Consider the following 27,124-nt stretch of genomic DNA (forward strand, 5'->3'; position numbering starts at 1 on the left):
CCAGAGCCCAGGCCATGTGTTGAGGTGATCCCGACTAGATCTAGCCGATACCTCTCAACCTCACACACTAGCTCAGGCTTCTTCCCCACCAGAGAGGTGACATTCCATGTCCCAATTGCCAATCTTGGCAGCCAAGAATCGGTCCGCCAGGACCTCCGCTCCTGGCCGCCGCCCGACTCACATTGCATTCAACCCCTACGGTGCATCCTGCAGGTGGTGGGTCTGCAGGAAGGTAACTATTGTCCTTGATGTAAATATGTAAGAAATTGTGTATGTTTCTGTTCTGTGTCCTGTGTATTGTTTGTTTGTATATGTGTCTTTCTTGCCGCTGTTACAGCCAAATTTCCCCTCGTGGGACAATTAAAGCAGGCACGTGCAAGGGGGGCAACAATTGCCATAACAAAGTGCCCTTTTGTTGAGGCAATTGGTTTTTATTAATTGTTACAGTTTTTTTTAAATGTGTGTGTGCATGCGGAGTCCTGTCTGTGACCCTGAACAATAATATTTAACTACTAATATTTAAAAGGATCTGGCTTGCATCAGTCACATGATGACCATTAACCAATGATCGCCCTTGACGGCAGAGCACGCCGGTTACGAGCCGGGACCGAGCTCACAAGGAGCACGCGCATTTTTTGCTGCCTGGGTGGTCCGGAGCTATAGGAGAAACACAAATTAACTCAGAGACACAGACTGATGCAACAAAACCAATAAGTAGGTGTACAGCGTACACTGTAGTGTATAGCACACAGGAGTATTAGCTTATTACGGACACGTTGGTAAATTGTCTTGTGGCAACTGACGAGTTGAAACAAATGAGCGTGCTGTGTTTGCAACAGCGACAAACATTACCTGTCCTTTTATTAACTGCACAAGTAGTGCTGGTCATAGCTGCTAGCTAACTGGTTAAGGCTGTCATGGGTCTGCAGCTCTGTCCACCATTTTAGTGAACATATTTAGTTTTAAAGTAAGTTACAGGGCTTTTCCTGCCTTTCTGGAAGGCTTATATTTCACTAAAAACGATGTAATATGCATATCCACATAATTATGGATGATCACCCTATTAGAGCACTTTGCTCTCGCACTGCATGCCTACTTGTTGTTCCTAGGGTATTTAAAAGTAGAATGGGAGGGAGAGCCTTCAGTTTTCAGGCCCCTCTTCTGTGGAACCAGCTTCCAGTTTGGATTCGGGAGACAGACACTATCTCTACTTTTAAAATTAGGCTTAAAACTTTCCTTTTTGCTAAAGCATATAGTTAGGGCTGGACCAGGTGACCCTGAATCCTCCCTTAGTTATGCTGCAATAGACTAGGCAGGGGGATTCCCATCAGGGCCGTGCAGAGAGGTTTAAAGGGGCGGGTGCTCAAAGTTAAAAAGGGGCACATTGAACCAGGCTGAATAACAACAACAGACATTCATCAAGAATCTAATATGGGAAGGGCAGGGCTGTGTTGATCTGAGACTGTAGACATTAAAAAGTCCATAGGAGAGATGGTAGCTGATTAAACAAGTGTCATGAGATAATAACAAAATGCAAAGATTGGTGACAGCACTTGGAACCATAAGACAACAAAAACTGTGAGAAATAAATTAGGCTCTGCCTGTGAATCACTCTTTGCTTCTCTTCTTCCTTCCATCCCATCATTTCATATATCACTCTCCACTTGCTGTCTATCTGAGAACAAGGCACAACTTGCTATTGCAATAAACTATAATCTAATTATCCACACCTAACAACTCTTGCACTTAATCTATAATAAAATGATGACAGAAAAATGTTATAGCCCTGCCTTTAGTAGCCTCACACAGCTCCTACTGTTTCCTCCTCATGTCCTTACCAGGCATGTCTGGACAATGTTATATCATGAGTAATATATATATTTTTAATTCATCTAAATAAAACACACACATGCACGCACACACAGTGACATTTTAGACCTTCTTCAGAATACTGTATATACTATGGGCATCACGGTGCTGATCCAGAATCCTTACATTATTATTTATTACTAGAGCTACAATAATAAAGCAATGAGGAGGGGGAAGTAATAAATATGAAATAATGTATTTATGATTCCATTTGTTTCACTATCCACTCTGTGCAGGGGCAAAGCTTTTTTAAACTGTAGAGATACAATCATTTTACTGCTGTAAAAACCAAATTTTGTCTTATTTAAAATATAAATCTAATATAATCTGCTTCTTAATGTATGTTCTTTAAAATACAGCGTGTGTTTTTTAATATATTATAATTATAATACTGCATAATTATGTGGACATGCATATTAGATCGTTTTTTAGTGAAATATAATCCCTCCAGAAAGGCAGAAAAAGCCCGGAAACTTCCTTTAAAACTAAATATGTTCCCTAAAACGGTGACAGAGCTACAGACCCATGACAGCCTTACACAGGTAGCCAGCAGCTATGACCAGCACTACTTGTGCAGTTAATAAAAGGACAGGTAATGTTTGTCGGGCTGTTGCACACACAGCACGCTCGTTTGTTTCAGTTCGTCAGTTGCAACAAGACAGCTTACCAACGTGTACATAATAAGCTAATACTCCTGTGTGCTACACACTACAGTGTACACCTACTTACTGGTTTTGTCGCATCAGTCTGTGTCTCTGAGTTAACTTGTGTTTCTCCTGCAGCTCCGGACCGCTAAAAATGCGCGTGCTCTTTGTGAGCTCGTTCCCGGCTCGTAACCAGCGCGTTCTGCCGTCAAGGGCGATCATTGGTTAAATGTGATCATGTGACTGATGCAAGCCAGATCCTTTTATTTAGCAAAACTGTGATTAATAGTTAAATATTATTGTTGAGGGGCACAGACAGGACTCCACACGCACACACACATTAAAAAAAATAATAATTTTTTTTTTAAAAAGTTGCCTCAGCAAAAGGGCACTTTGGGCACCCATCAGGAAAGGGGCGGGTGCTCAAGCCCCTCTAGCCCCCCCCTCTGCACGTGCCTGATTCCCATGATGCGTTGAGTTTTTCCTTTCCAGTCACCTTTCTCACTCACTATGTGTTAATAGACCCTGCATTGAATCATATCTGTTATTAATCTCTGTCTCTCTTCCACAGCATGTCTTTATCCTGTTTTCCTTCTCTCACCCCAACCGGTCGCAGCAAAGTGCTTGCTCATAGGGGGTCATATGATTGTTGGGCTTTTCTCTGTATCTACTGTACAATATAAAGCGCCTTGAGGCAACTTTTGTTGTGATTTGGCGCTATATAAATAAAATTGAATTGAATTGAATTGATTATAATTACGATATTTAAAAAAAACACACACACTGTATTTTAAAGAACATACATTAAGAAACAGATGATATTAGATTTATATTTTAAATATGACAAAATGTTTATTTTACAGCAGCAAAATTATTGTATCTCTACAGTTTAAACATTTAATAAACTTTCTGCCTGTACAGAGTGGATAGTCAAACATACATTATTTTATATTTATTATTTATTTTTGTATTCCTTTTACTGTATTATTGTGGCTCTAGTAATAAATAATAAGGGAAGGATTCTGGATCAGCACCATGATGGAAACTTGTAGCCATAGTATATACAGTTTTCTGAAGAAGGTCTAAAATGTCACTGTGTGTGCGTGCGTGTGTGTATTTTATGTGTATAGTTTTTTTAAATTATTACTCATGATATAATATTGTCCAGACATGCCTGGTAAGGACATGAGGAGGAAACAGTAGGAGCTGTGTGGGGCTAATAAAGGCAGTGGATCCCTCAGCAGCTGGATTACAAAGAGCACACAACTGTTATCCATGCTTTCATATCGTCACGTCTTGACTATTGTAACTCTCTCTATTTAGGCATTTGTCACTCAAGCCTGTCACGCCTGCAACTTGTTCAAAATGCAGCCGCAAGTCTCCTGACGGGTACTAGAAAGAGAGAGAATATTACCCCGGTACTCGCATCTCTACATTGGCTACCAGTTAAACATAGAATTGATTTTAAGGTTTTATTATTTGTTTTTAAAGCCCTCCATGGTTTGGCTCCAGGTTAGATTTCAGATCTTCTTAGCCTGCACTTGCCCACTCGATCTCTGCGCTCCTCCAGTCAGATGGTTTTATCAGTTCCACGCTCCCAGCTCAAATCTAGAGGTGACAGGGCTTTCTCCATTGCCGCCCCGAGACTCTGGAATAGTCTCCCCCCCTTCATAAAATTCTCTTCATCCTTGGAAGTCTTTAAATCGAATCTCAAGACCTACTTATTTTCCAAGGCTTTCGGATCTCGTTGATATTACATGTCTTACAATTTTTTATTTTTATTTTTATTTTAAATTTTTAAATTTTTAATTTTTAATTTTTAATTTTTAATTTTTAATTTTTAATTTTTTAATTCTTTTATTATATTATTCCTCTGTTCAGCACTTTGGCCGACACTTGATGTCTTTTAAATGTGCTATATAAATAAAGTTGACTTGACTTGACACAGGTAACATTAATACATATGCCAGTTGTTGGAGAGGTATTCCAGGAATGCTTTGCTTCTATAACATTTTTCTGTCATCATTTTATTATAGATTAAGTGCAAGAGTTGTTAAGTGTGGATAATTACATGATATTTTATTGCAATAGCAAATTGTGCCTTGTTCTCAGATGGACAGCAAGTGGAGAGTGATAGATGAGATGAGGAGATGAAAGAGGAAGAGAGACAAAGAGTGATTCACAGGCAGAGCCTAGTTTATTTCTCACAGTTTTTGTTGTCTTATGGTTCCAAGCACTGTCACCAATCTTTGCAATTTGTTATTATCTCATAACACTTGTTTAATCAGCTACCATCTCTCCTATGGACTTTTTAATGTCTACAGTCTGAGATCAACACAGCCCTGCCCTCCTGCACAATCAGCAGCAGAAACCCCTCAACAGCAACATTGTACCCATCAGGTAAAACATAGGCTACGTTTGCTTTGCCTTGTTGCCACCTCACAACAGTGATATAGTATGATGCGATCCCATATTAGATTCTTGATGAATTGGTGTTGTTGTTACTCAACCTGGTTCAATGTGCCCCTTTTTAACTTTGACAGCAGATATGTGGCCCTCCAAGTCTGATTCTTCTGCAAATACACTCCAAACAGTGTTATCAAAACAGTCCTGTAGGGCTGTGTGGCTGCCTACTCTGTCTAGTACAATCTGCTATGAAACACAAGTTGTAAAATCATAAATGCAAAGTTATTTTTTTTATGTGCCAGTGGTGTCACGGTGACAAGCTTGACAGCTTTTTTAGTCTGATAATGTCAACTTGCCGTCAAAACAGAAAGGCAAAGTTCTATTTTTTTATTGCCATGGTACAGTATATACAGGGTGGGCCATTTATATGGACACACCGTAATAAAATGGGAATGGTTGGTGATATTAAAGTCCTGTTTGTGGCACATTAGTATATGTGAGGGGGCAAACTCCTCAAGATGGGTGGTGACCATTTAAAGTGACCTTGAAGTGGTTTAAAAAGACCAGCGTAGCAGCTTTACAGTTTACAGTATGAGCGATTTAAATTGACCAACATGAGCAGGATTCTTGTAGCAGGTCCAGACTGTTTGGGGTTCAACAGCTATGTTCTGTTGTTCCAGGCGACAGCGTTATGTTGCCATGGTTACAGTGTGACGCTCTCTCCCTGCGACTGTGTGTGGTTTTTTTGGGTGGAGAGAGCGCTTTTGTTGTTGTTATGCTAAAGCTACGGCGGTTTTCTTCTGTTAAAATAAAAGACTGTCAATTACCTGTGAAAGCTTCTGAGTTATAGTTAGGAAAAAACCAAAATGCAAAACTGCCCATCTCTATTTAATAACATATTAACTACCTATTAAAGCAAATTTAAAAAGTGTGTGATTATTACCTGGGAACACTTGTGGTAGTTAAGGTGTAATAAGCATAAATAGAAACAGCCTGCAAAGAGTTGGTTGCCAATATGTGGCAAACTGCTGCCTACTGGGAGTAGGCAGATAGTCTGGATCGGTAACAGCATGTCCATGGAGCCCCTGAAGGCTGTGTGCTCAGCCCACTGCTGTTCACTCTGATAACTCACGACTGTGCAGCAATGCACTGTGTGAACCACATCAAGTTTGCCAATGACACGATTGTAGTGGGTCTCATCAGCAAGAATGGCGAGTCAGCATACAGAGACGAGGCGAAGCAGCTAACAGACTGGTGTAAAGTAAACAACCTGTCTTTAAACATGGACAAAAAAAAGGAAATGATTGTTGACTTCCTGGGTGCAAGGAGAGATCATGGTCCACTGAACATTGATAGATCCTCTGTGAAGATCATCTCTACTTCCTGCGGAAGCTGAGGAAAGCCCATCTCCCACCATCTATTCTCACCACCTTCTACAGAAGGAGTATCGACAGTGTCCTGAGCAGGTGCACCACTGTCTGGTATGTTAACTGCACGTCATCAGATCGCAATACCCTACAACTGCAAGCAAGCTGCAGAATGTCATACACACACACACACACGGAGTCAGGACAAACAATTTGTTTTGTTACAGCAGAAAGTAGACAGTGCAAAATTATACATCAAAAATTAGAGAACACTGAAAGAAGAAGAAGAAGATACTGTACACAACTGTACGGTATAGAATAGAATAAAATTAAAATACTATATACAATAGATTAAAATAAAATAAAACAATATGTACAATAGGATAAAAATAGAATACAAATGCTATATACAACTGAGTAAAAATACAACTTTGTCAGAAAAAGAGTATCGCACATAGTCTTATTGCACATCAGCTGCAAAGTCTTTGTTGTAGAGTCTGACAGCAGTGGGGAGGAAAGACCTGCGAAATCTCTCCGTCCCACACCGTGGGTGCCGCAGCCTGCCACTGAAGGAGCTGCTCAGTGCTGTCACAGTCTCCTGCATGGGGTGGGAGATGTTGTCCATCAGGGATGACAGCTTAGCCATCATACTCCTGTCACTCACCACCTCCACTGGGTCCAGAGGGCATCCTAGAATAGAGCTGGCCCTGCGGATCAGCCTGTTCAGTCTCTTCCTGTCTACAGCAGAGATGCTGCCGCCCCAGCAGGCAACACTGTAAAAAATGGCTGAGGCCACCACGGAGTCATAGAAGGTCTTCAGGAGTGGGCCCTTCACTCCAAAAGACCTGAGTCTCCGCAGCAGGTACAGCCTGCTCTGCCCTTTCCTGTAGAGGGCTTCAGCATTATTGCCTTTTTTGAGACTCTACCACAGGTGTATATCCAGATTACGAGTAGAAATGCCTTTTATAATAGTCACAGGTTTACATTTTTGTCTCTTCCTATCTAGTGACCTATTTGTTGTTCAGGGACCAAAATACATGGGAGCTAGGGGAACTTGCCTCTTAATGGTATGTTGGCTTTCCTGAAAACACAATTAGTGGTAGGATGACTTATTGCCCTAAAAGGGATACCTATTACAACGTGTTAGAATAAAACCTTACTAATTAGTCTGTGCATATACTTTTTGTCCCTCTTAGTATGGGTGTACTGTGGGTTTTTACTTAGTACAGCTTAGTGTTTTGCTTAGTGTTACAGGAATAGCTGTTTCATATACTTATAAATGTATTTTATATATTCATACAAATATATAACATGCAAAGGCAAATGCAATCGCATGGCAGGATGCTGTAAACAGACCAAACTTCAGTCAGGAGAACAACTGAGATAATCTATCCACAGTACGAAGTTAGTCATTAATATACTGCAACAACATGGGAATAGAGCAGCTGCAAGGGAATTCAACATTAATGAATCAATGGTACGGAAGTGGAGGAAGCGAGAAGAATGAGTTGAGTGAAGTTTGACTTATATGACTGTTTTGTTGCTTAGTGTTACAGGAATAGCTAGTCACTGTTTCACTGTAACACTATTTCATATACTTATAAATGTATTTTATATATTCATACAAATACATAACGTATCTCTTTAGCCATAGGCCATTGTTTTAATAGGACGTCATCAGTTATTCTTTCATTCACTCCACCTCCAACTCCTCCTCCAACTCCACCCACATAATGTAAGGAGAAAAACTTCAGGAAAGCAAAGAACCACGGGCCCAGAGTTAATTCATGTACATGGGCGAATCCTATGCAGGAAGTGCGCCAGGCGTTCACTCAGAGTTTATTATATACTGCCCTCTCACGTAACACTCATGGGTGGAGTACAAGTTAGGAAAAAACAACTTCTTATCTTAAAACAATACATGTGGGTGTTTGTCTAAACTTGAGCAGACACTTTGTTTTTGCTGACATGCTATGTACAGGCATTACTCTGCAATTTAAATAAGCTAAACATAGAGGTAATAAGGTAAAATCTTTTCACATTCCAGCCTGTGTTTAGCAATTTGAATTGTACGGCAAAACGCATATCATTTATCAGGACATAAATTCTTACAACATGTATTTTCAGTTAGTTTATCATAGAATGCATTTGCTGGTTTTTATGGGCAACTTAGATACTTGTATCAGAGTCTACATCATAGTCATCAGTAAGTAACTACTTGTCTTTCACATTTTCAGTTACTACATAATTAGTTGCACTTCATCTTCATTTAACAAATAGGAAAAGAAGTCTTCATGATCTTCATCGGTTTGTGGTACATCTGCGTATGTTGTGAGTGATAAACTTATCATCTGTGAAATTACAGCCTTTAAACAAGGTATAACACAAGTAAAGAAAAGCAAAATAAAATAAAATATAATAAAGTAAAGTAAAATAAAACCAGGAAAACTCCAACGCCGATCAACAGTCTCTTTAGAATCTGAAGCCATGTTTAAAGAATGTACATTATCTGGTATGTAGGTGCAGCACATGGTGTTGAATAAGACACACAGTCCTCCTTTCTCAGCCAGGATCATGTCCAGTGCTACACGATATTGCATTACAGCAATTCAGAGAGCGTCCATTTCTTGGTTATGTCCCTCATTGACCTTGCAGGATTCATTGAGGAACAAGCCGAATCTATAGTCCAGTATGTTTTCCAGTCCCTACCCATGGGAAAAGGGCGTGGAGAACTTTCTGTCCTGTGATAGGAATACCTATGACTCTTCTACTGCAGAAAAAAAAACCCTCTGTGGAAAGGGTGCTGGGTCCAGTTATCTTACTGCTGTTATGATCCCAGCAGTCTTCAGAGTGTCATCGTATGCACAGTACAGTGACACAGCATTAGGTGATGTTCATAGGAAACTGCTGTCATCACCACCATAGCTTCTGGTTCCTGTGCTTTTCACAGAATCATGATGTCATCCTCGGACTCCCTCTGCGCTGTCGATGGAGCTTGGCACGCTCCCCTCATCCTTCAGGTGCCCGTCTGTTGTCCACAATCTCCTCTGTTGGCCTCTGGAAAGCCCCCTTGGCACAGCTCTCATTCCAACACAGTTTCGTGGTCCTTGCTGCGGCTCCAAAGTCTAATCTCATGATGGGCCCCAATCAGCTCGACCTTTGACCTCAACCACTGCCTGGGCTGTCAGCTATGCCTGGAATGGTTCTTGCTTCTCACCGGGCCTCTGAAGATTTCTCAGGAGATGACTGCTGCACCTGTATTTCCTTGCTATGAGGAAAACTTCTATTTGGAGAGCATGTCAACAATCATCAAACCACATTCTTTAGTTCAGTGAACTTCACTTACAGGCCATCAAAGCCTCATCTGAACATGGTTGCACCACTTGCATAGGTTTGATACCCGTTGAATGAACTATTAATCACACAAATCGCTGCAAAAATCATATAAAATATAGTTTAATGTTAATTCATTGTTTCATGTTAATCCTGGACCCCTCCTCTTGACGCATGGACACTCCCATGAGTCAACTCATCAAAACCAGATTCCTGTCTTAAAGAAAAAGGTTAGCTAGATCATGTCCCAGGCAACATCAGGGCATCTCCCCCTCTGGAGCAGCACCACCTCGGACCTATAATCCTGCAGTAAAAGATGTTAGTGTGTTTGCATATTAAGTTTGCTTTAAAAACTGGCTCCGCCAGGAGCCTGCATACACACCATCATGGCCTGAAAAACAAGATCTGGAAGTGAAATCAAAATAACCTTCACATTTTCCCTAAAACACAGTGTAACAGCATCACCACTCATAACCTATAAACACAGTTTCTTCACACATAAACCCAGAAATCTTGTAGTAGAAAAACATTAACTAGTTGTTCTGGTATAAATCACATGATCAAGTCACATGAAGAACTGTAATGCTGTAGAAAAGAAATGTAAATGTTAACGCTGCGCAGGTGTATACACACTTTCTCACAGTAATCTCTATGAACAACACAAACCCATGAATAACACACCCCTGGTAGATTCACAGACACAGAAAGTGGCATTTAAAAGTTAAATCGGTATGCAACCTCAGATGTTGCTGGCATCTTTCTGCTCCTGTAAAAAGAAACACATAAATTCATCCACCCTTTTGTCCTGTCTAGGTGGAGGTTAACTTTGAGTCGTAGTCAAGTCTTGTCAGGTTTTATCAGTCAGTCAGTTTGTTTTTATTTCCATTTATTCATTCATTCATTCATCCATTCTTTCTTTGCTGATAGTGGAAACTATCGCCGCATTTGATTTCCACCCTCAGCAAAATGACGTCATTTCAAAAGAAAAAGAAGAATTTTAGATCGGATTACCTCGCTGAATCCTTTTTGGGCAGGGACTCTCATTTTCTAATCGTCCCAAATAAGTGGCTTTCTCCCGAGCCCATTTCAATGTGGAGAAACTCACTTGTAACAATTTTCTTGACGACGTATCGTATAGCGCTTCTAATCGTGCAGATCTGCTGAGAGAGATTATCGAACAAAACTTTCAGTGCACTGTGAAAGTATCAAAATAAAAAAGGCCTTGTTACGTCATGACACAAGCTCCTCATCTCAGGAGGGTAAATCATACCATTAGCATGGTTTATCATACTATCATACTAATTGGCAGGCTCAACTTCACAACAAAAGAAAAATCATCAGCTAGATTCACTCCGAACCAACCATCAGCTGCACAACACACAACATAAGCCTAATATATTATTAGCTATGAGTTTAATCCCCAGATCTGTGCTTCTCACTCATTTAGGCCACACACACCCATTTTATTCAGTTTTCCTTTTTTCCTGTCATCATAAAACATGTGACATGTTGTCATGCACTTCACAAAAGAAGTTTGTTCTGACGTATTCAGAGTTGTGTATCTAAGTACAGGATACACTCACACATCAAAACAGGAAACTCAGTGTTTTAGAGTCTCCACTCTAACAAACTCCAACACATCCCATTCACTCGTGCTAAAATTCAGTCACCTTTCCTCAATCTAAGAACGATCAACTAATTTGCATATCAGCTATTAACCCACTAAGATGACAGGACAACAGAAATGCATGTTCAAAATATTATCACAAAAATAGAATTTCCCTCATACAGTAAATTACTTGTGCTGCATCAAAACAAGCAGAAAACATCTCCCAATTTACTGTATTAACAACTAAATTTATTGTCTGATCACTGGGTGGTCAAACCAGAATCTTTTTTCCCACAAAAGTTAAACTGTTGTCCTGCAACCTAGAGAGTCATTTTTTTTATTATTATTATTGGATAAATTCAGCATTTGATAACAAGTGTCTGTTAAATTTACCCTATTTTAACACTGATGAGAGATAACAAGCTAATTTTCATTGCATGTGTGTTTGTGTTATTAGGCAGGTTTAATGCATGTCTGTGGAGCTGCATATCCAGCAGAACATGTTCTTAAAACTGCCTTTCCTACACATTTCTCTGCTATTATTTAATCATTTTGTAACTAATGTGCTATGAGTCCACTGGTCTTTGCATCACTTCTCGTCACACTAAGTGACTTGGATAAGATGGTAAACAGACTCACATGCTTAAGATGTTGTCTAATCTTCATGAGCTCTCTTGTATTTGGAAGTGTTAGTAGGGTTAATGCATGTTCTGCTTGTGTGTGTGTGATTTTTGTATGTTTCTTTTTGCAGTGTTTCAGACTCTTTCACAATTTTCTCACTTAAGCAGTCAGTTTTGTTTTTCCCAGGTTTGCTAACCCAAATTTTGATTTCCCAGATTAAACAACAAAATTCCTATGTGTTCTCACCACTTCTCTCACTCTGTTGTCCTCTCCCACTTCAACAGTCCAATAGCCGGCAGTTCTCCTTCAGCTTTGTCCTGTGTTTCACTGTCTCTTCTTGCCATTTTCTCCAAAAGTGGCAAATGTCAAACTCCAACAGTCTCCTCAGTTCTCCTCAAACGTTCTTTTCACATGCACAGTGAATTTGCAGCTTGTTGGGAACACAGTGCCATTCATCCAATCATTCAGGATGATGGGTTTGCTCTTCTTCTGTGATGCTGTTTGTCCACACTGCTGCTGCTTGCTGGGACTCTTTGCCCAGGACTCTGCTGCTGTCTCTTTATCTGCCATGTTATTGCTCTTTGGAGCTGCATTCCTTGTCTTCAGGGAGGAGTGAGAGCTCGCTTGTGAGGTTGAGGGACACATGGAGCTGTAAATAAGTTAGCCAGAAACTTGGCCTGAATGTTTCTAATGATGTTAAACTATAACTTTCTTCCGACCGCTGCATGTGGAAAATTGATTCAGGTCTGTTTGTCGCCTGAAAGTGACAAACTAAAACATGTTCATTATTATTATCACTGCTTAACCAACACACACAACTCTCTCTCTCTCTGTTTTTTGTGAATTGTCCTTTCTTAAAATCAGAAAATGAGATTGTAGTTGCTCTTGGCTGATCAACACAAAACCTTTTTCCTATGATTATTTTTCATCTACAATGTAAATTTTGTCTCTTTTTTACTCTTTTTTTTTTTTTTTTTGTAATAGCTGGTGACCTGCAGAATCACCGCTCTCACAATCAGAGGCAATTATTTTTACACAGCGCACAAAAACACTGTGACGTCAGACACATTAACACTCACTTTTTTCTTTTTCATCTGCGTAAATAAATCATTTGGCCAATGGCATGTACTATCGTGATTCATAAATATGATCACAAATTTATTTAACTATTTTTTAACCCTCCAAAACATCCATCCATCCATTCGCTTCCGCTTATCCTTTTCAGGGTCGCTGGAGCCTATCCCAGCTGTCATAGGGCGAGAGGCGGGGTACACCCTGGACAGGTCGCCAGTCTGTCGCAGGGCCAACACACAGGGACAGACAACCATTCACACTCACATTCACTCGCACATTCACACCTAGTGGCAATTTGGATTATCCAATTAACCTATCCCCACAAGCTGCATGTCTTTGGACGGTGGGAGGAAGCCAGAGTACCCGGAGGGAACCCACGCAAACACGGGGAGAACATGCAAACTCCACACAGAAAGACCCCGGCCTGATGGTGGAATTGAACTCAGGACCTTCTTGCTGTGCGGCAACAGTGCTAACCACTGTGCCACCCTCCAAAACAAATAAACAAAAACATGATGCTATGAACACTCCACACACATGAGTCAAGATGCAGGAAAACTGCTCAGGAAACTCTGCACACTCCAGTTATCATAGTTCTATTTCCCTCTCTTTGAAGAGTTCTCAGCCAGCTCCTGATCTGATAATGTGTAGCTTGCTCATCAGCTCAGAAAAGACCAAAACGCAACCTCACACAGTGGTTGCGTGCTTTGCCCCACAGTGGCAAAGACTTGCACTTTCATATTCAATTCAGCTTCTCCGTCATGTAGTTTACAGCTATTTCATACAGGGTTCAGCATATTAGTATGAATACATTAATGATAAGTTGTAATTTAATTTTGCCGTTCGTTTATTTTTCATTATTCCTCTTGTATTTATATCTATTCAGTCGGGTCTGTTTCCAACCCTTTTTAAACTACTTTGATCTCCAGTTTTTACTTGATGAGGGATTATTATGTTCTTCCTGATATGGGTGAATGTATAACGGGTGGTGCTGCAGATGCGGCTGCAGGAACGGGTGGTGGATTAATAAAAGGATTTCGAGGACTGCACAGTGTCTCGTCTGATTTTACGTTGAATACTGTTTTACACGCCCCCGTATCACAGAGTGAACGTGTACTGTGATCTCGGGTTTGTCTACAGCTTGTGAAACTAATTGGTGAACATTGAACACCTCTGTGTCTTCCTCACTTTCCTCAGCTTGTTCTCTATCCTCTAGTCATTCATCCTCATGCTGACGCCTTCCTGTCCCTGACCTGCAATTCCTTGAGAAATGACCTTCCTCTCCACATGTCCAGCATTTGTTATCTTTCTCCTCACCATCTTGTTCTGAGCGTCTGTAACCTCTCCCTCTGTAACTTCCTCTGCCTCTTCTCTGTCCCTGCCTTTGTCCCCTGAATCCTTCTGAAAATGCAATAAATCCTGTGGCTGGATCTACTGTGAAAATACCTGCGTCTTTCTCCTTTTTTTTGTAACTACACGGAAAGCATGTTCTGCATACTGCAAAGCCTCAGGCAGAGGCCCTGTGTTCCTGGTCACCCAGTGTTTCTCTACGTATGTTTTTATGGCAGGCATTGCTGCCGTTGGTGCAGGAAGCGATGCTGGTGCATAAGGTGGAGGGTGGCGCACACAGCTTGAGTTCCGCCTAAAAGGGGATTTTGCATTTTTGATTGCTTAGCTTTCCGTTGCTGTTTTTTATTTTTATTTTCTTGACGTCTATTTACTTCCTCCTCCCAGGCTGCATGAAGCTGCAATTCGTGTGCACGTCTACCTTTCTTTTTTAAGTTCTTTGTGTCATTTAGTTCCTCTACTAAAGCTTCTTTTAGCTGAGTTACAGCTGGGGGGTTGCATTTTCCTTCCCAGCTGGGACATTTTGTTTTCTTAGAATTTCTCCATCTACAAACACTAATTTGTCCGGCGCCTGGACATTTTTTCTCTAGCCACTGCTCCTCAGCAGTGAATTTGGTGGGCTGAAGACCCATTATCACACAACTGCAGAGCCGTCTCTGGCACGAGACGCGGGGGTGGTTGCTGACACGCCCTTCACTTCCTGCTAATCAGGAAGCGGTGTCAGTTTTATGGGATGAAACCCAACCTTTCCGCTTTGTCACCAGTACTTGAGCTCCTTGACAGTAACAAAGGAAGTAGTTCAGCATCTTACTGTGCTGTAAAAAAAAAATTAACTTACTTCCGACACACAGAAAACAGACATTTATACACAGTCGCGCAGATCCTTACGGCGGATCACTCCTAAACCCTTACGGCGGGTGAGACCTTTAACGTGTTTTACTTTACAATCCTTTCGGCGGATTAGTCCTATGAGCTCTTACAGTGGGTCAACCTTATTACACGTAGAAATCCGTACAGTGGATTAGACTGTCAACCCTTTCATTTTACGCGAGTGTGATTGAGTGGAATCTTTACCTTCCAAGATCTCTCCATCTATGTTTGAGGTCTTACACTGGATCCCAGCGTCGTGGACCGCTTAACTTTTTTTTTACGCTCCAGGGCTTTTGCTCCTCCCTTGAGGAGGCTGTCCGACTCGGAGGACCAAGAAATGTAAGGAGAAAAACTTCAGGAAAGCAAAGAACCACGGGCCCAGAGTTAATTCATGTACATGGGCGAATCCTATGCAGGAAGCGCGCCAGGCGTTCACTCAGAGTTTATTATATACTGCCCTCTCACGTAACACTCATGGGTGGAGTACAAGTTAGGAAAAAAACAACTTCTTATCTGCTGCGTGCATACGAGGCTGCACAGGATGCAAGCTTGCAAGACGAAGAGGACAAGTTGATTAACGATCTTGTAGTGGGTTAAAACAATACATGTGGGTGTTTGTCTAAACTTGAGCAGACACTTTGTTTTTGCTGACACGCTATGTACAGGCATTACTCTGCAATTTAAATAAGCTAAACATAGAGGTAATAAGGTAAAATCTTTTCACACATAACAACATTGGTAATAAAAGTACCTTGTTACATTGTTGCATAAGGATTAGATATTGTATGTATTTTGTCTCATGTTACCACCCTTTTGCAATAACTACCTGGAAACCAAGAAGTCCAAACAAAGAGAACTAATAATTACTTGTAAAGCAGCACAATCACCTTCGTCACAGGGACTCAAAGAGTCACCTCCTTTGAGGTAGGAAAGATTTTTATGTATTTAGCATTGTTAATGTACTTGCCTTTGTTTAATGTTATGTATTATTTTTTTGAGCAGTTATTAGTTAATATTCTCGTTCTCAAATCCAGTACCAGGTCACCGTACAACACTGCAGCCGGAGATGATGAGAGTTTAGCAATCATGAAGTTTAACCTTTGTAACGAGAAAGTTCGCACTTGCCTTCCAAAGCATGGATACATCTTCCTCTTCTTGGTTGTGTTTATCTTTATCTTAATGCTGTACATCATGGATATCCTGGAGGTGAGGACTTTTGCTTAATTCAAACTACTTTGTGTATGTGCATGTGCAGGTGTGTGTGTGTGTGTGTGTGTGTGTGTGTGTGTGTGTGTGTGTGTGTGTGACTGCCAGAAGCTTAAAACCCATAGAAATTAAATAAAAATGCTGTGTTCCCACTCAGATGCTCTACTAACTAGGCTTTTACTGCAGCCAAGTTCTGTTGCAGCTTGTTTGTAGGTCTTTCTGCCTTTAGTTTTGTATTTAATAACTGGAAAGCATATTCAGTAACTGACTTGGCCATTGTGCAATAGCCCATTTCTTTGCCTTGCAATTTTCTGGGGTGGTTGCACTAAGCTAAGCAAATAGTTTCCAAACAGAGTGCCACAAATAACAGGTATCCCTTTAGAAATAAACAGTGATACTTCTAAAAACCGTGTATTCCCACACAGCATTTAATTTAGCTAGTTTAGGAAGATTTCACTTTTCTAATAGTTTCACAGGCTAATAGTTTTTAAACAGAATATCACAAACAACATGTATCCCTTTAGAAATAAACTGTGATACTTCTAAAATCACATATTCACACCTAGCCACACTAGCACTGTACCAACCCCTATTTCTGCTTTTGTTCACTCCAAGTTTGACAAAACCTACAGATATCCAGAGTTAACTCGCTAACAAATGTGGAGCAGTCTCAGTGTATTTAGCTGCTTTTTCCCTAAACACAACCAACTGAGAGAAACGCCTGTAGTCCTCACTTTGGTCATTTGAACGTTGAAGGAGATTTGTTCCATAGACACCTAATACTAGTGTTTCCTGCACTTAATCCATCACTACTATGTTCTATTTAAATCCAGATTCCTTTTATAGTTTGTAGTTTCTTTACTAACACATTTGTAGATGAGTTTATTGCTGAACAACACAGCTAGCAGTCTCACACACTCTTTAGGTTTTTCAAGTTTTGTGTGTAATGGTTTAGTCTCTCAAACCTTATCCTTTTCTCCCCAGTATCACAACAGTATGACTCCCAAAGTACGGCTCAGTAAACAACCTATGATTCTAAAGCCAGAACAGAAAGATACAGTTGGAAGATGAATGATTGCGTTTTTATGATGCATAGTAAAACTACCCCCTCTTGTTCTTCTTTGTGTTGTTGTTGTTCTTGTGTGTGTGTGTGTGTGTCTGTGTGTCTGTGTGTGTGTGTGTCTGTGTGTGTGTCTGTGTGTGTGTGTGTGTGTGCGTGTGTATGTCTTAGAAGTCAAATAATACATTAGCCATACTTAAAAAAAACATCTGAATTTCATTTAGAACTGAGATTCTAAGTAGTAAGCAGAAATCTTATGCTCAGCCAGAAACATGTTTCCCCACTTTCACAATGCTGGCGTGCCAAATCCACAACCCCCAACAAATGGTTTGTTACACGCGGGTGTGAAGGGCAAGCTTTACTTACACAGCCTCACACGCAGTAGATTTTTAAAGTTTTTTGGGTACAGTGGTTTAGCCACAGATGCAACATCCACTTTTGATAAAGATCACTCCACCTGTTTATTTCTTAAGAAATTAAGCTCTTATTTATACATGTCTACACAATAATAGACACCGTATGCTCTGTGACATTATAGTCTTCTACTTCTGCTTCCATTGGTTTGCATTTTAAACTCCCAGCCTTTCAGTTTGTTATGAACGACTTGTATTTCTAACATTTTGTGATATAAAAGTGAACCATGCGACTTTTTTTTTATTTTCTGTTTGATGGAAGGACTTAAGACACGAGTTATTTAAACAATTCTAAATGACAGTGTGATGGCCATTTCCCGACATGTGGCCAACAGTAATGTTTTAATGTTCTTCATTATAAAAACATTTGCGCATAAATAAGTGACATAATATTCAGTACTTAAGTAAGTAAAGCTTGCCCTTCACACCTAAATGAAATTCAGATGTTTTTTTTAAGTATGGCTAGTGTATTATTTGACTTCTAAGGCACACACACACAACCAGACACACACACACACACACACACACAAGAACAACAACAACACAGAGAAGAACAAGAGGGGGTAGTTTTACTATGCATCATAAAAACACAATCATTCATCTTCCAACTGTATCTTTCTGTTCTGGCTTTAGAATCATAGGTTGTTTACTGAGCCGTACTTTGGGAGTCATACTGTTGTGATACTGGGGAGAAAAGGATAAGGTTTGAGAGACTAAACCATTACACACAAAACTTGAAAAACCTAAAGAGTGTGTGAGACTGCTAGCTGTGTTGTTCAGCAATAAACTCATCTACAAATGTGTTAGTAAAGAAACTACAAACTATAAAAGGAATCTGGATCTAAATAGAACATAGCAGTGATGGATTAAGTGCAGGAAACACTAGTATTAGGTGTCTATGGAACAAATCTCCTTCAACATTCAAATGACCAAAGTGAGGACTACAGGCGTTTCTCTCAGTTGGTTGTGTTTAGGGAAAAAGCAGCTAAATACACTGAGACTGCTCCACATTTGTTAGCGAGTTAACTCTGGATATCTGTAGGTTTTGTCAAACTTGGAGTGAACAAACGCAGAAAAACAGTAAAAGATGCAGACAGTGAAAGCCTGGTTTATTTTATGAACACAATGAAACATTTTACAGTCCACAGAGCAAAGTAGCATACATGATAAATAGATACACATAACACGGTCAGTGAGAAGTAAAACTCATCGTCTTACCACATTTTATTCTGTAAACTTAAAATAAACCACATAAATTAGTGTTTAGTGTTTTAAAGTCATTATTAAAAAACATGAGTCAACATTACTGAAGTGACACTTTAACAATGCTTCATATCACAGTCTTTATGATGATAAAACATGTTCTCTCGTTAGCACATGTCTGCGCTGACACTTGTCATGAAAATGTCCTGAGCCAGGGTTCAAGCTTCCTCTTCAATTACCATTGATCATTAATAGGACGCACAAAAGATTTGTTGCATTATCCACGTAAACAACATGCTTTTATAGAAATTGTGACACAAATATTTAGATTCTTGTTTCACAATGTGCCTGAACTCAAAAGAGTTTCATATTTATAAAGTATCGCAAAGAATACATTTATACCATTGTATGAGCTACACTTCTTGTAAAAAATAAACTGATTGGTAATGCGTTTGAGAAAACCTCCTGCTGTGACCTTCCGTCTGTGAGGGCGGACACTCACACTCACACACACACAGAGAGAGAGAGGGGGGCGGGGGGGATTATTAATACAACGGCTTGGAGCCGGTTTTTAGATTTTCACTTGTTGTTGGCTTTAATATGAACAGTCACATAAAATTTATTCCAATTTTTAGCCTTTGCTTCAATTAAGATGTTTCTTTAAATCTACAACAGCTTCCTTTTCAAAACGTTTACTGACATAGTAAAGAAGTAGCTAGGGAACTCAGTAAGTATGAGCAACAATAGCTTAGGGACAGTTTCTACAATAAAGAGGATTTCTTCATCTGCAGTTCGTCTAAAAGTGCCGTATTAAAAAACAATTCAGCAGACCCTCAGAGTGCAGATACAAACTGTTTTCAGCTGTAGAGGTAGAGATACACTTCATGTACTTATCAACATACAGTTTAGAGGTTTGCATTAGAGTGCTTTGGTGCCTGGGCCTCTTTTATTTAGCACGGTTATACCATTGTGAATTTAGCTATGCATGTTGTTTGACATGCAACTAAAAATTTGAAAATATCTTTTTTTAAAATCAGTAACTTTGCAAATTTAGAGGAATTGTTTTCGGACAACATATGTGTGTCACATTTTAAACAGGGTTTGAATAATCAGCGCTGACATACAGACATTTATGCGCTGGGTATAACAGACATGCTTAGCTTGTGAAAGGCCCTCGGATTTCTTGGAGCAGAGAAACACGCTGTATTGTTGCTTTTCTCTATTGTATAAGCAGCGCCCGACTGTGAGAAATGCTCTGTGCGGGTAGCAAAGTCAGCTCCAACGCACATTCAGGTGAAAAAATAAAAAGTTAAAACGATATGGTGGTTCGGTTGGTCAGTAGGAGGTGTAATTGTCTGCCTGTAGAGATAAAGGTGTGGGGTGTAAGAAAATGTGAAAAACCTTTGGAGGTTCAGTTGGACAAGGTTTCAGTTGACCTCTGATATGATAAGATAAGATAATGGAACTGTTTGTAATTAAAAAATGTGGAAACTATGGAACTACAGTTGAGATGTGTGCCGGGATGCTCTTGATAAAAGGAGCCTCTTTTATTGTTTTATGACTTGTTTTGCTGACTGTTGGGGGCCTAACTGTAACCCACTCTGTCTAACTGTTGCAGAGTTAAGAATCTGTAGTTTTTAGAAGTAACACAAGAAAAATTTATTTCTAAAGGAATACCTGTTGTTTGTTGTGCTCTATTTAAAACTATTAGCCTCTGTGTCTTTTCGGAGCGCTAAAGAAAAAAGTAAAATGCCCCTAAAGTAGTTAAATCATCCATGTGTAATCAACAAGTCTTACTGTTGCAGTGTGTTTGTGACTAGTAGATAATTATAGGGCTAGTTGCATTAAAGGAACATTGGGGGTTGATACAGTGCTAGTGTGGCTAGGTGTGAATATGTGCTTTTAGAAGTATCACAGTTTATTTCTAAAGGGATACATGTTGTTTGTGGTATTCTGTTTAAAAACTATTAGCCTGTGAAACTATTAGAAAAGTGAAATCTTCCTAAACTAGCTAAATTAAATGCTGTGTGGGAATACACGGTTTTTAGAAGTATCACTGTTTATTTCTAAAGGGATACCTGTTATTTGTGGGACTCTGTTTGAAAATAGATTAGCTATTGGATCTCATTTCAGAAATCCCAAAGTAATGCAAATTAGCCATACAGTGTAATGTAAGTTCTCTAATTGGTTTGACAGACACAGGCTTGTTGCCTGGCTATTTTACAGTGCTGATGGTGCCAAAAGCTTTGTACAAGCGCACATACTTCGTACCAGTGCAAAGGCCATTCAGCCTCTGTATTTACACTCAGTCCAACACGGATATATAAAGAATGAAGGGACTGCAGTGAAATGGAGAGCTGAACCTCCCACTATACACCTGTGGCCCACCTGGTGAAGGTAATTAGCTAAAATGGCAAACGCTAGCTATATGTCTGTGAAGGTTCTCAGTCATCCAGGTCATCGTAATCTAAGGAGTTTGAAAAGAAAAGCGTCTGGACTTCTTTAAGTTTTCTTGAAGACGTTTCACCTCTCATTCGAGAAGCTTCTTCAGTTCTGAGCACAATTGGTGGAGAGTCCCAGCTTTTAAGCCCTATGGGAGTGTCCGCAGGAGGGTCATGGACCCCCTCTTGATCCTCTACCTAATCACACGAGCCAAGGTATGAAAGCTGCACTGTACAGCTACAATATGTTGTTGAGCTTGTGTTTAGGAGTTTGGTCTTTGGGATGAACCAGTTTCTGTCTGAGTGTGTTGCTGGGCCTGAAGTAAAATGGGATGTCGTGCTTGGAGAAGACTCTCCTGAGTTTCTCTGATACACCGGCTACATAGGGGATGACAATTTTGTTGCATTTGTCTTTCTGATCCTCCCTAGTTGGTGTCTGATCTTCTTTTCTGTGCCTCTTTGCTGACTTGATGAAAGCCCAATTAGGATAACCGCATGTTTTAAGAGCTTCCTTTACATGTGTGTGTTCCCTGGGTTTCGCCTCAGACTTAAAGGGAACATTTTCTGCTCGGTGTTGTAGGGTCCCGATTACTCCAAGTTTGTGTTCCAGAGGGTGGTGGGAGCCAAAGACGAGGTATTGGTCCGTGTGTGTGGGCTTCCAGTAAACTTCAGTGTTGAGGTTTCCATTCTCTTCGATGCACACGGCACAGTCCAGGAATGGCAAATAGTTATCCTTTGTGTCTTTGCTGGTGGACTTTATGTTTTTATCCACAGAGTTAATGTGTGCAGTGAAGGATTCTACTTCTTGGGTTTTGATTTTGACCCAGGTGTCATCAACACATCTGTAACGCTAGCTAGCATCACCACATGTAGCCCCGCTCTTTTAAGGTCATCTTAGCTTATAACAATATTACGTCCCAACAGTACAAGCTAGCTACCATTCTTTTTTAGTAAGCCGATGAGCTCGTCACAAATAATGCTTTGATAGTCCTTGTCTTATGTCTGTGTGCCTCCTCCCTTTCTCGTGATGCCTGATTAGTCCCTCCTGTTTCCTCGTGTATTTTAGCCCTGTGTCTTCTTCTGTTTGTTGTTCGTTCATCTGCATGTTCTCTTGCATTTCTCAAGTGTATCACCTGCTGAGTTCTTCATGTTCTCAGTCCTGTGTCTCTCGCCGTTGGTCTGCATGTTCCATGTTTCCCCGTTTCAGGTTTTTATGTTTCCTGCTCCTTCCAGTTTAGGTTGTTTTGTTAGTTTAGTCGCTGCCATGCTCAGCTGTCATTTGTTTTTCGTTTGGCCACTGTAAAAAAAAAACAAAAAAAGCTCACTCCTAGTCAGTACTTGCGCTTGGGTCCTCCTCTCAATGCTCCACGCGTCAGCCACCACAGCCATAACAGAAATCCGGTGTCCCTGCAGGTTTTAGATCTCACCCTAGGTCAACACACCTCAATCAAATGATTAGTTCATTACTAGGTCTCTGAACTTCAAGACATGTTGAGGAGGTATTTTAGCCATTTAAATCAGCTGTGTTGGATCAAGGACACACCTAAAACCTGCAGCACACTGGACCTTGAGGCCTGGAGTTGGACACCCCTGCTTTAGACTACAGGCACTATTGGTGGGCAGTAAAAAGACTGTTACAAGAAAATGGCTAAGCTCGAGGCCACGAACAATAGATAATTGGCATGATGTAATATTGTAAAAATATTTACATTGAAAAAGCTGACATATAGTTTTAGAAATCAGAAATATGTCTTTTATCAGGTTTGGAACAGTTGGATTAAATTTAGTCTCAACCTGTGCAGACTTTATATAACCCTACCAAGGCTCATCACTCTCTTCCTCTCTCTGCTAGAAAAGCCAATATGTACGCCCACCATACTGTGCTAGGAACTAAAGATGAATAGCTGTATGATGTATACCTGGTTGAATGTCCTTTTGTCAATGTCATACTCTCTCCTTTTTCCAGTTTCAGATTAAAGTGAACACCACCTTCATCATTCCAAGAACTGCCACTGTCACTCCACCTGCTGACATGCATTATGACTTCTGCAAGTTAAAACCACTATCCACCAAGGAAGCTCTTGAAGAACAACGCCTATTAGATTCCATCGCTTGGCCTGAAACTCCATCTTTACCATCACCTCTTTCCCTGAGCAGTACCAGTCACCCAGCCCACAGTGCCTTCACCATTCTCCCAAGGTGGGGAGGGGGACAGTGGCACATGGGAGACAAACTTGAGGTTATGATTCAAATGCATGATTTCCAGGGACACTTGAAGAGGTCTGGGGGAGATGTCTTACTTGCCCGGCTGCATAACCCAACCCTTGGTGCTGGTGTGGCAGGGCAAGTGTTAGATCATCTTAATGGCTCCTACTCTGCTATATTCACTTTACTTTGGGAAGGAAACGCACAGGTTCAGGTGACGCTTACTACGTTAACTATTATTGCTTGTTTGCTTTTGAAGCTAACATCAAGTGGTCACATCACAAGATTCACTTTGTGGCACTTCACATTAGCTTCATTTTTCATCTGCAGACCATTTGCCAGTCTGTGATAAATCTTGATTTCATTTGATTGTTCTGTTGGTGACAAGTGCGGTCTATAAAACAAACAGAGCAGGTTACAAAATTCTAATTATTTGTCCTACTAGGTGATACTGGTTCACCCCAGTGAGGCAGTCACAGAGCTGCGAAGGCTGAACACAGAACATCCTGACAGGATTTTCTTCAAGAGCCAGTTCCACTTAGGCTCAGTCACTGAAACTACCACTTGTAATGTATGTCTACGTCCAACCCAGCAGCCTGTGTGCAACTACACTGACCTCCATACAAATGAGCCATGGTTCTGCTACAAGCCAAAAAGTCTAAGCTGTGATACCAGGATCAGCAACTTCAATGGAGGATATAAACAAAAAATTAGCACCATGGAGAAGCTCTTTCAGAGGTAAGCATTTCCTATATTCTAAAGGTGGTAAATCTCTGGAGTTTTATGTATGAAGAGGCAGAACTAAAATTAATCAATTAGAATCAAAGTAAAAGAATTTTATTACAGCCCTACTGATGTATTAGCAGGCAGCTGTCAATTATTTAGCTATCTGATATTATCATCAGTATTGGCATTTCTGATGGCTGATAGGTGAAATTTTAAATAGTGAAGAAGAGACGGGAGAAGCAACTGTCAACCATGTTATGAGTATGTATGTGGCACCAGAGAGACTGCAACTTCCCTATTAACAACATGCATTTGCAATGCAACAAACTACAGCCAGAGGATGTGAGCAGAGTTGGGCAAAGCATAAATGAGTAACTCACGATTTGTTGTGACAGTGAAAGAAGTTTACTTTTAAACTGTATTGTGATGTTCTTTTTATGGTAATGTGCCTGAAGGGGGGGGGGGGGGGGGGTCACCAGCTGATGTGTCAAACCCAAGTGTTTTTGCTGACTGCTGTGTTTGATTCAATTCTAGTTTAGAAAAAATAAAATTTCTCTGCCATTTTTGTTAAAATATTTCAATATGTGTTCTTTCCCTAAGTGGTGTCAATCTGAAAGTCGCTATTCCTCCTTCAGGAGTGGCGAGTGTCAACGTTTTGCCCAAACAGAACGGTAAAGCCTGATTCTTTACTATTGGTGTCTCTAACAAAAAAAAAAACTGAAAGGAGTAAGTGGAGTACTTACAGTATTCAACTAAAACACTATGGATGTTGCACTAATTGCAAGCAGTTTATTATTCATTTTACTATTCTATTATCTCCTAAAATAAGGAGGTCTATTATGAAAATACAAGATATGGAATAGGCCAGTAAAAATTAAACCCCTTCCCAGATTTGAATTAGGCTGATCTTCCTTTGTGTTTTGTAAGATTACCTTCAGCTTGCTTTCAGTAATATTGTTTGGCATAGATAGCTCCCTTGAAGTCTCATTCAGTTCTCTTGGATTTGTCTTTGAAGTGACTTCCGGATTTCCCTCGCTTAGTCAAACAGTGGTTGTTCAACTTGAGTTTTAAGTAACTTCACATAAGTCAAAATTAGGCAAGTATAGGGATTGTTGTCGTTAAATCTTCTACTTTTTCAATGTGCTCTGTTCCAGCACATGTTGGCACACTGGTAGGCACCACAGTTCTGGTTGTCCCCTGAACATTCTCCCTCAGTTGTCTCACAAGGTTATGCACAAAACCAGGGGGTTAATCTCCTGAGTTGCGGCTGGAATCCTAGCTCTCATTACTAGCTTCGGTCCTCCGCACAAAATTAAAAAATTAAAATTAAAATAAATTTAAGACATAACCACTTCTTTTCACTCTGCGCACATTCAGGACATAAAATCGCAGAGCATAGTGATAAAGCTTCCTGAAAGTTACCCACACTTAGCAACAGTAGTGGTAAAAGTGCTTGGAAATTCTTCAACGAATAATAGACCACATTAAAATCTAGTTAGGTTTAGGACCACTGTGGGCTGCTCCCTATAATGTCTTAATCACACATCAGATATCAAATCTGAATAGAGAAATATCTTTAACTTTAGCAGTGTAAAAATGTGTTCTCTCTTTAGTGATTGTATCATTGTATCATCTGATGTTTACATTGTGTATATAATAAATACACTAATATACAATTGTTTGTTTGTTTTATTGGTCAGGTGAGTCAGAGGTGCCTAGCAGCAGAGTGGGGTCTGGACCCTCTGGCTATTACTTTCAGGGTGTGTGGAGAGGACTAGGTGTGACCCCAATTCATCAGTTCAACTCTTCCTCAGCCATCACTCAGTGTCTAAAAGGAAAAACCGTTCATATGTATGGAGATTCCACCATGAGGCAGTGGTTTGAGTACCTTGATGCAGCACTACCAGGTAGCAGATCTACTAAACCTTTCTGGCATCGACTGATTTATTGCTGCTTAACTTATTCCCTGTGTAATCCTTTTTAGATCTAAAGGCATTTAACATGCATATCCAGAAAACAATTGGACCTTTGATGTCCCTGGACCACAAAAACAACATTTTGGTGACATACCGCACCCACGGTCCTCCTCTACGATCCGTCAGTGTCCCAGCCATTGAGCTGCATTATATTGCCAATGAGCTCGACGAGGTGGCTGGAGGCAGGGACACGGTCATAGTACTTGGTATCTGGGCACACTTTGGCACTTTCCCTATTGAGTTCTTTATCCGCCGGCTGCAGACCATCCGCAGAGCAATGGTCCGGCTGCTGTCCAGGGCTCCAGACACAATGATTGTCATTCGGACTGGAAACCCCAAAAGTTTGACGACCTTCCTTCATGCATCTACTAACAGTGATTGGTACTCATTACAGCAGGACAAGGTGCTCAGGGATATGTTCAAAGAACTGAATGTCCATCTAGTGGATGCCTGGGAGATGGTTGTGGCCCACCATCTGCCACATGAGCTCCACCCACAACCTTCAATTATCAAGAACATGATTAATATTCTTTTGTCCTACATATGTCCTCAAAAGGGTGGATAGATGTGTTTATTTTGGCAGTCCGTGCACAATTTTAAACTAAACTATAAAAAATCCAAAAGTAACTTTTCAAAAATTGCAAAAACTAATCTTCAGTCTAGGCCTCAATGATATGAGTGTTTTTCAAGCTGAAATTTTCAAGGCCAAGCATATTCACTTTTCTAAAACAAGCTCAATAAACTCTCAATAGAC

The 27,124-nt window shown here is 40.4% G+C and overlaps 1 protein-coding gene and 2 long non-coding RNA genes across 5 annotated transcripts; 2 read left to right on the top strand and 1 right to left on the bottom strand.

The window, feature by feature from the left end:
- The first annotated feature begins 5,245 nt into the window (after positions 1–5,245).
- Positions 5,246–13,038, top strand: LOC146523278 (uncharacterized). Its single transcript, XR_014873029.1, has 2 exons — positions 5,246–6,400; positions 7,935–13,038. It is a non-coding gene; the product is annotated as an uncharacterized LOC146523278 (long non-coding RNA).
- On the bottom strand, positions 8,067–15,417 carry LOC146523279 (uncharacterized). Its single transcript, XR_014873028.1, has 2 exons — positions 15,345–15,417; positions 8,067–9,554 (listed from the first exon to the last, which is right to left on the bottom strand). It is a non-coding gene; the product is annotated as an uncharacterized LOC146523279 (long non-coding RNA).
- LOC146523280 (NXPE family member 3-like) lies at positions 15,052–27,124 on the top strand. Of its 3 annotated transcripts, XM_085153667.1 has the most exons (8): positions 15,052–15,728; positions 15,774–16,064; positions 16,175–16,346; positions 23,430–23,882; positions 24,114–24,406; positions 24,995–25,065; positions 26,095–26,301; positions 26,379–27,124. In XM_085153667.1, the coding sequence occupies exons 2-8, from the start codon at positions 15,940–15,942 to the stop codon at positions 26,933–26,935; spliced, it is 1,878 nt and encodes a 625-aa protein (XP_085009793.1). In that variant the 5' UTR covers positions 15,052–15,728; positions 15,774–15,939; the 3' UTR covers positions 26,936–27,124. The 3 variants fall into 3 exon arrangements, with proteins under 3 accessions (XP_085009793.1, XP_085009792.1, XP_085009795.1); XM_085153666.1 differs by having other exon boundaries at positions 15,052–16,064; XM_085153669.1 differs by having other exon boundaries at positions 15,052–16,064; positions 23,436–23,882.

This window comes from Neolamprologus multifasciatus, chromosome 3 (assembly GCF_963576455.1).
Source record: "Neolamprologus multifasciatus chromosome 3, fNeoMul1.2, whole genome shotgun sequence".
In the NCBI taxonomy this organism is placed as follows: domain Eukaryota; kingdom Metazoa; phylum Chordata; class Actinopteri; order Cichliformes; family Cichlidae; genus Neolamprologus; species Neolamprologus multifasciatus.

What these genes read in the sequence shown, in the direction of transcription:
- LOC146523280 (XM_085153666.1), top strand. Translation starts at nt 15,940, where the DNA reads ATGTTACCACCCTTTTGCAATAACTACCTGGAAACCAAGAAGTCCAAA. An exon ending in ACATCATGGATATCCTGGAG is followed by an intron (nt 16,347 to 23,429) that starts GTGAGGACTTTT and finishes TCCTTTTTCCAG; the next exon opens with TTTCAGATTAAAGTGAACAC. An exon ending in CGTTTTGCCCAAACAGAACG is followed by an intron (nt 25,066 to 26,094) that starts GTAAAGCCTGAT and finishes TTTATTGGTCAG; the next exon opens with GTGAGTCAGAGGTGCCTAGC.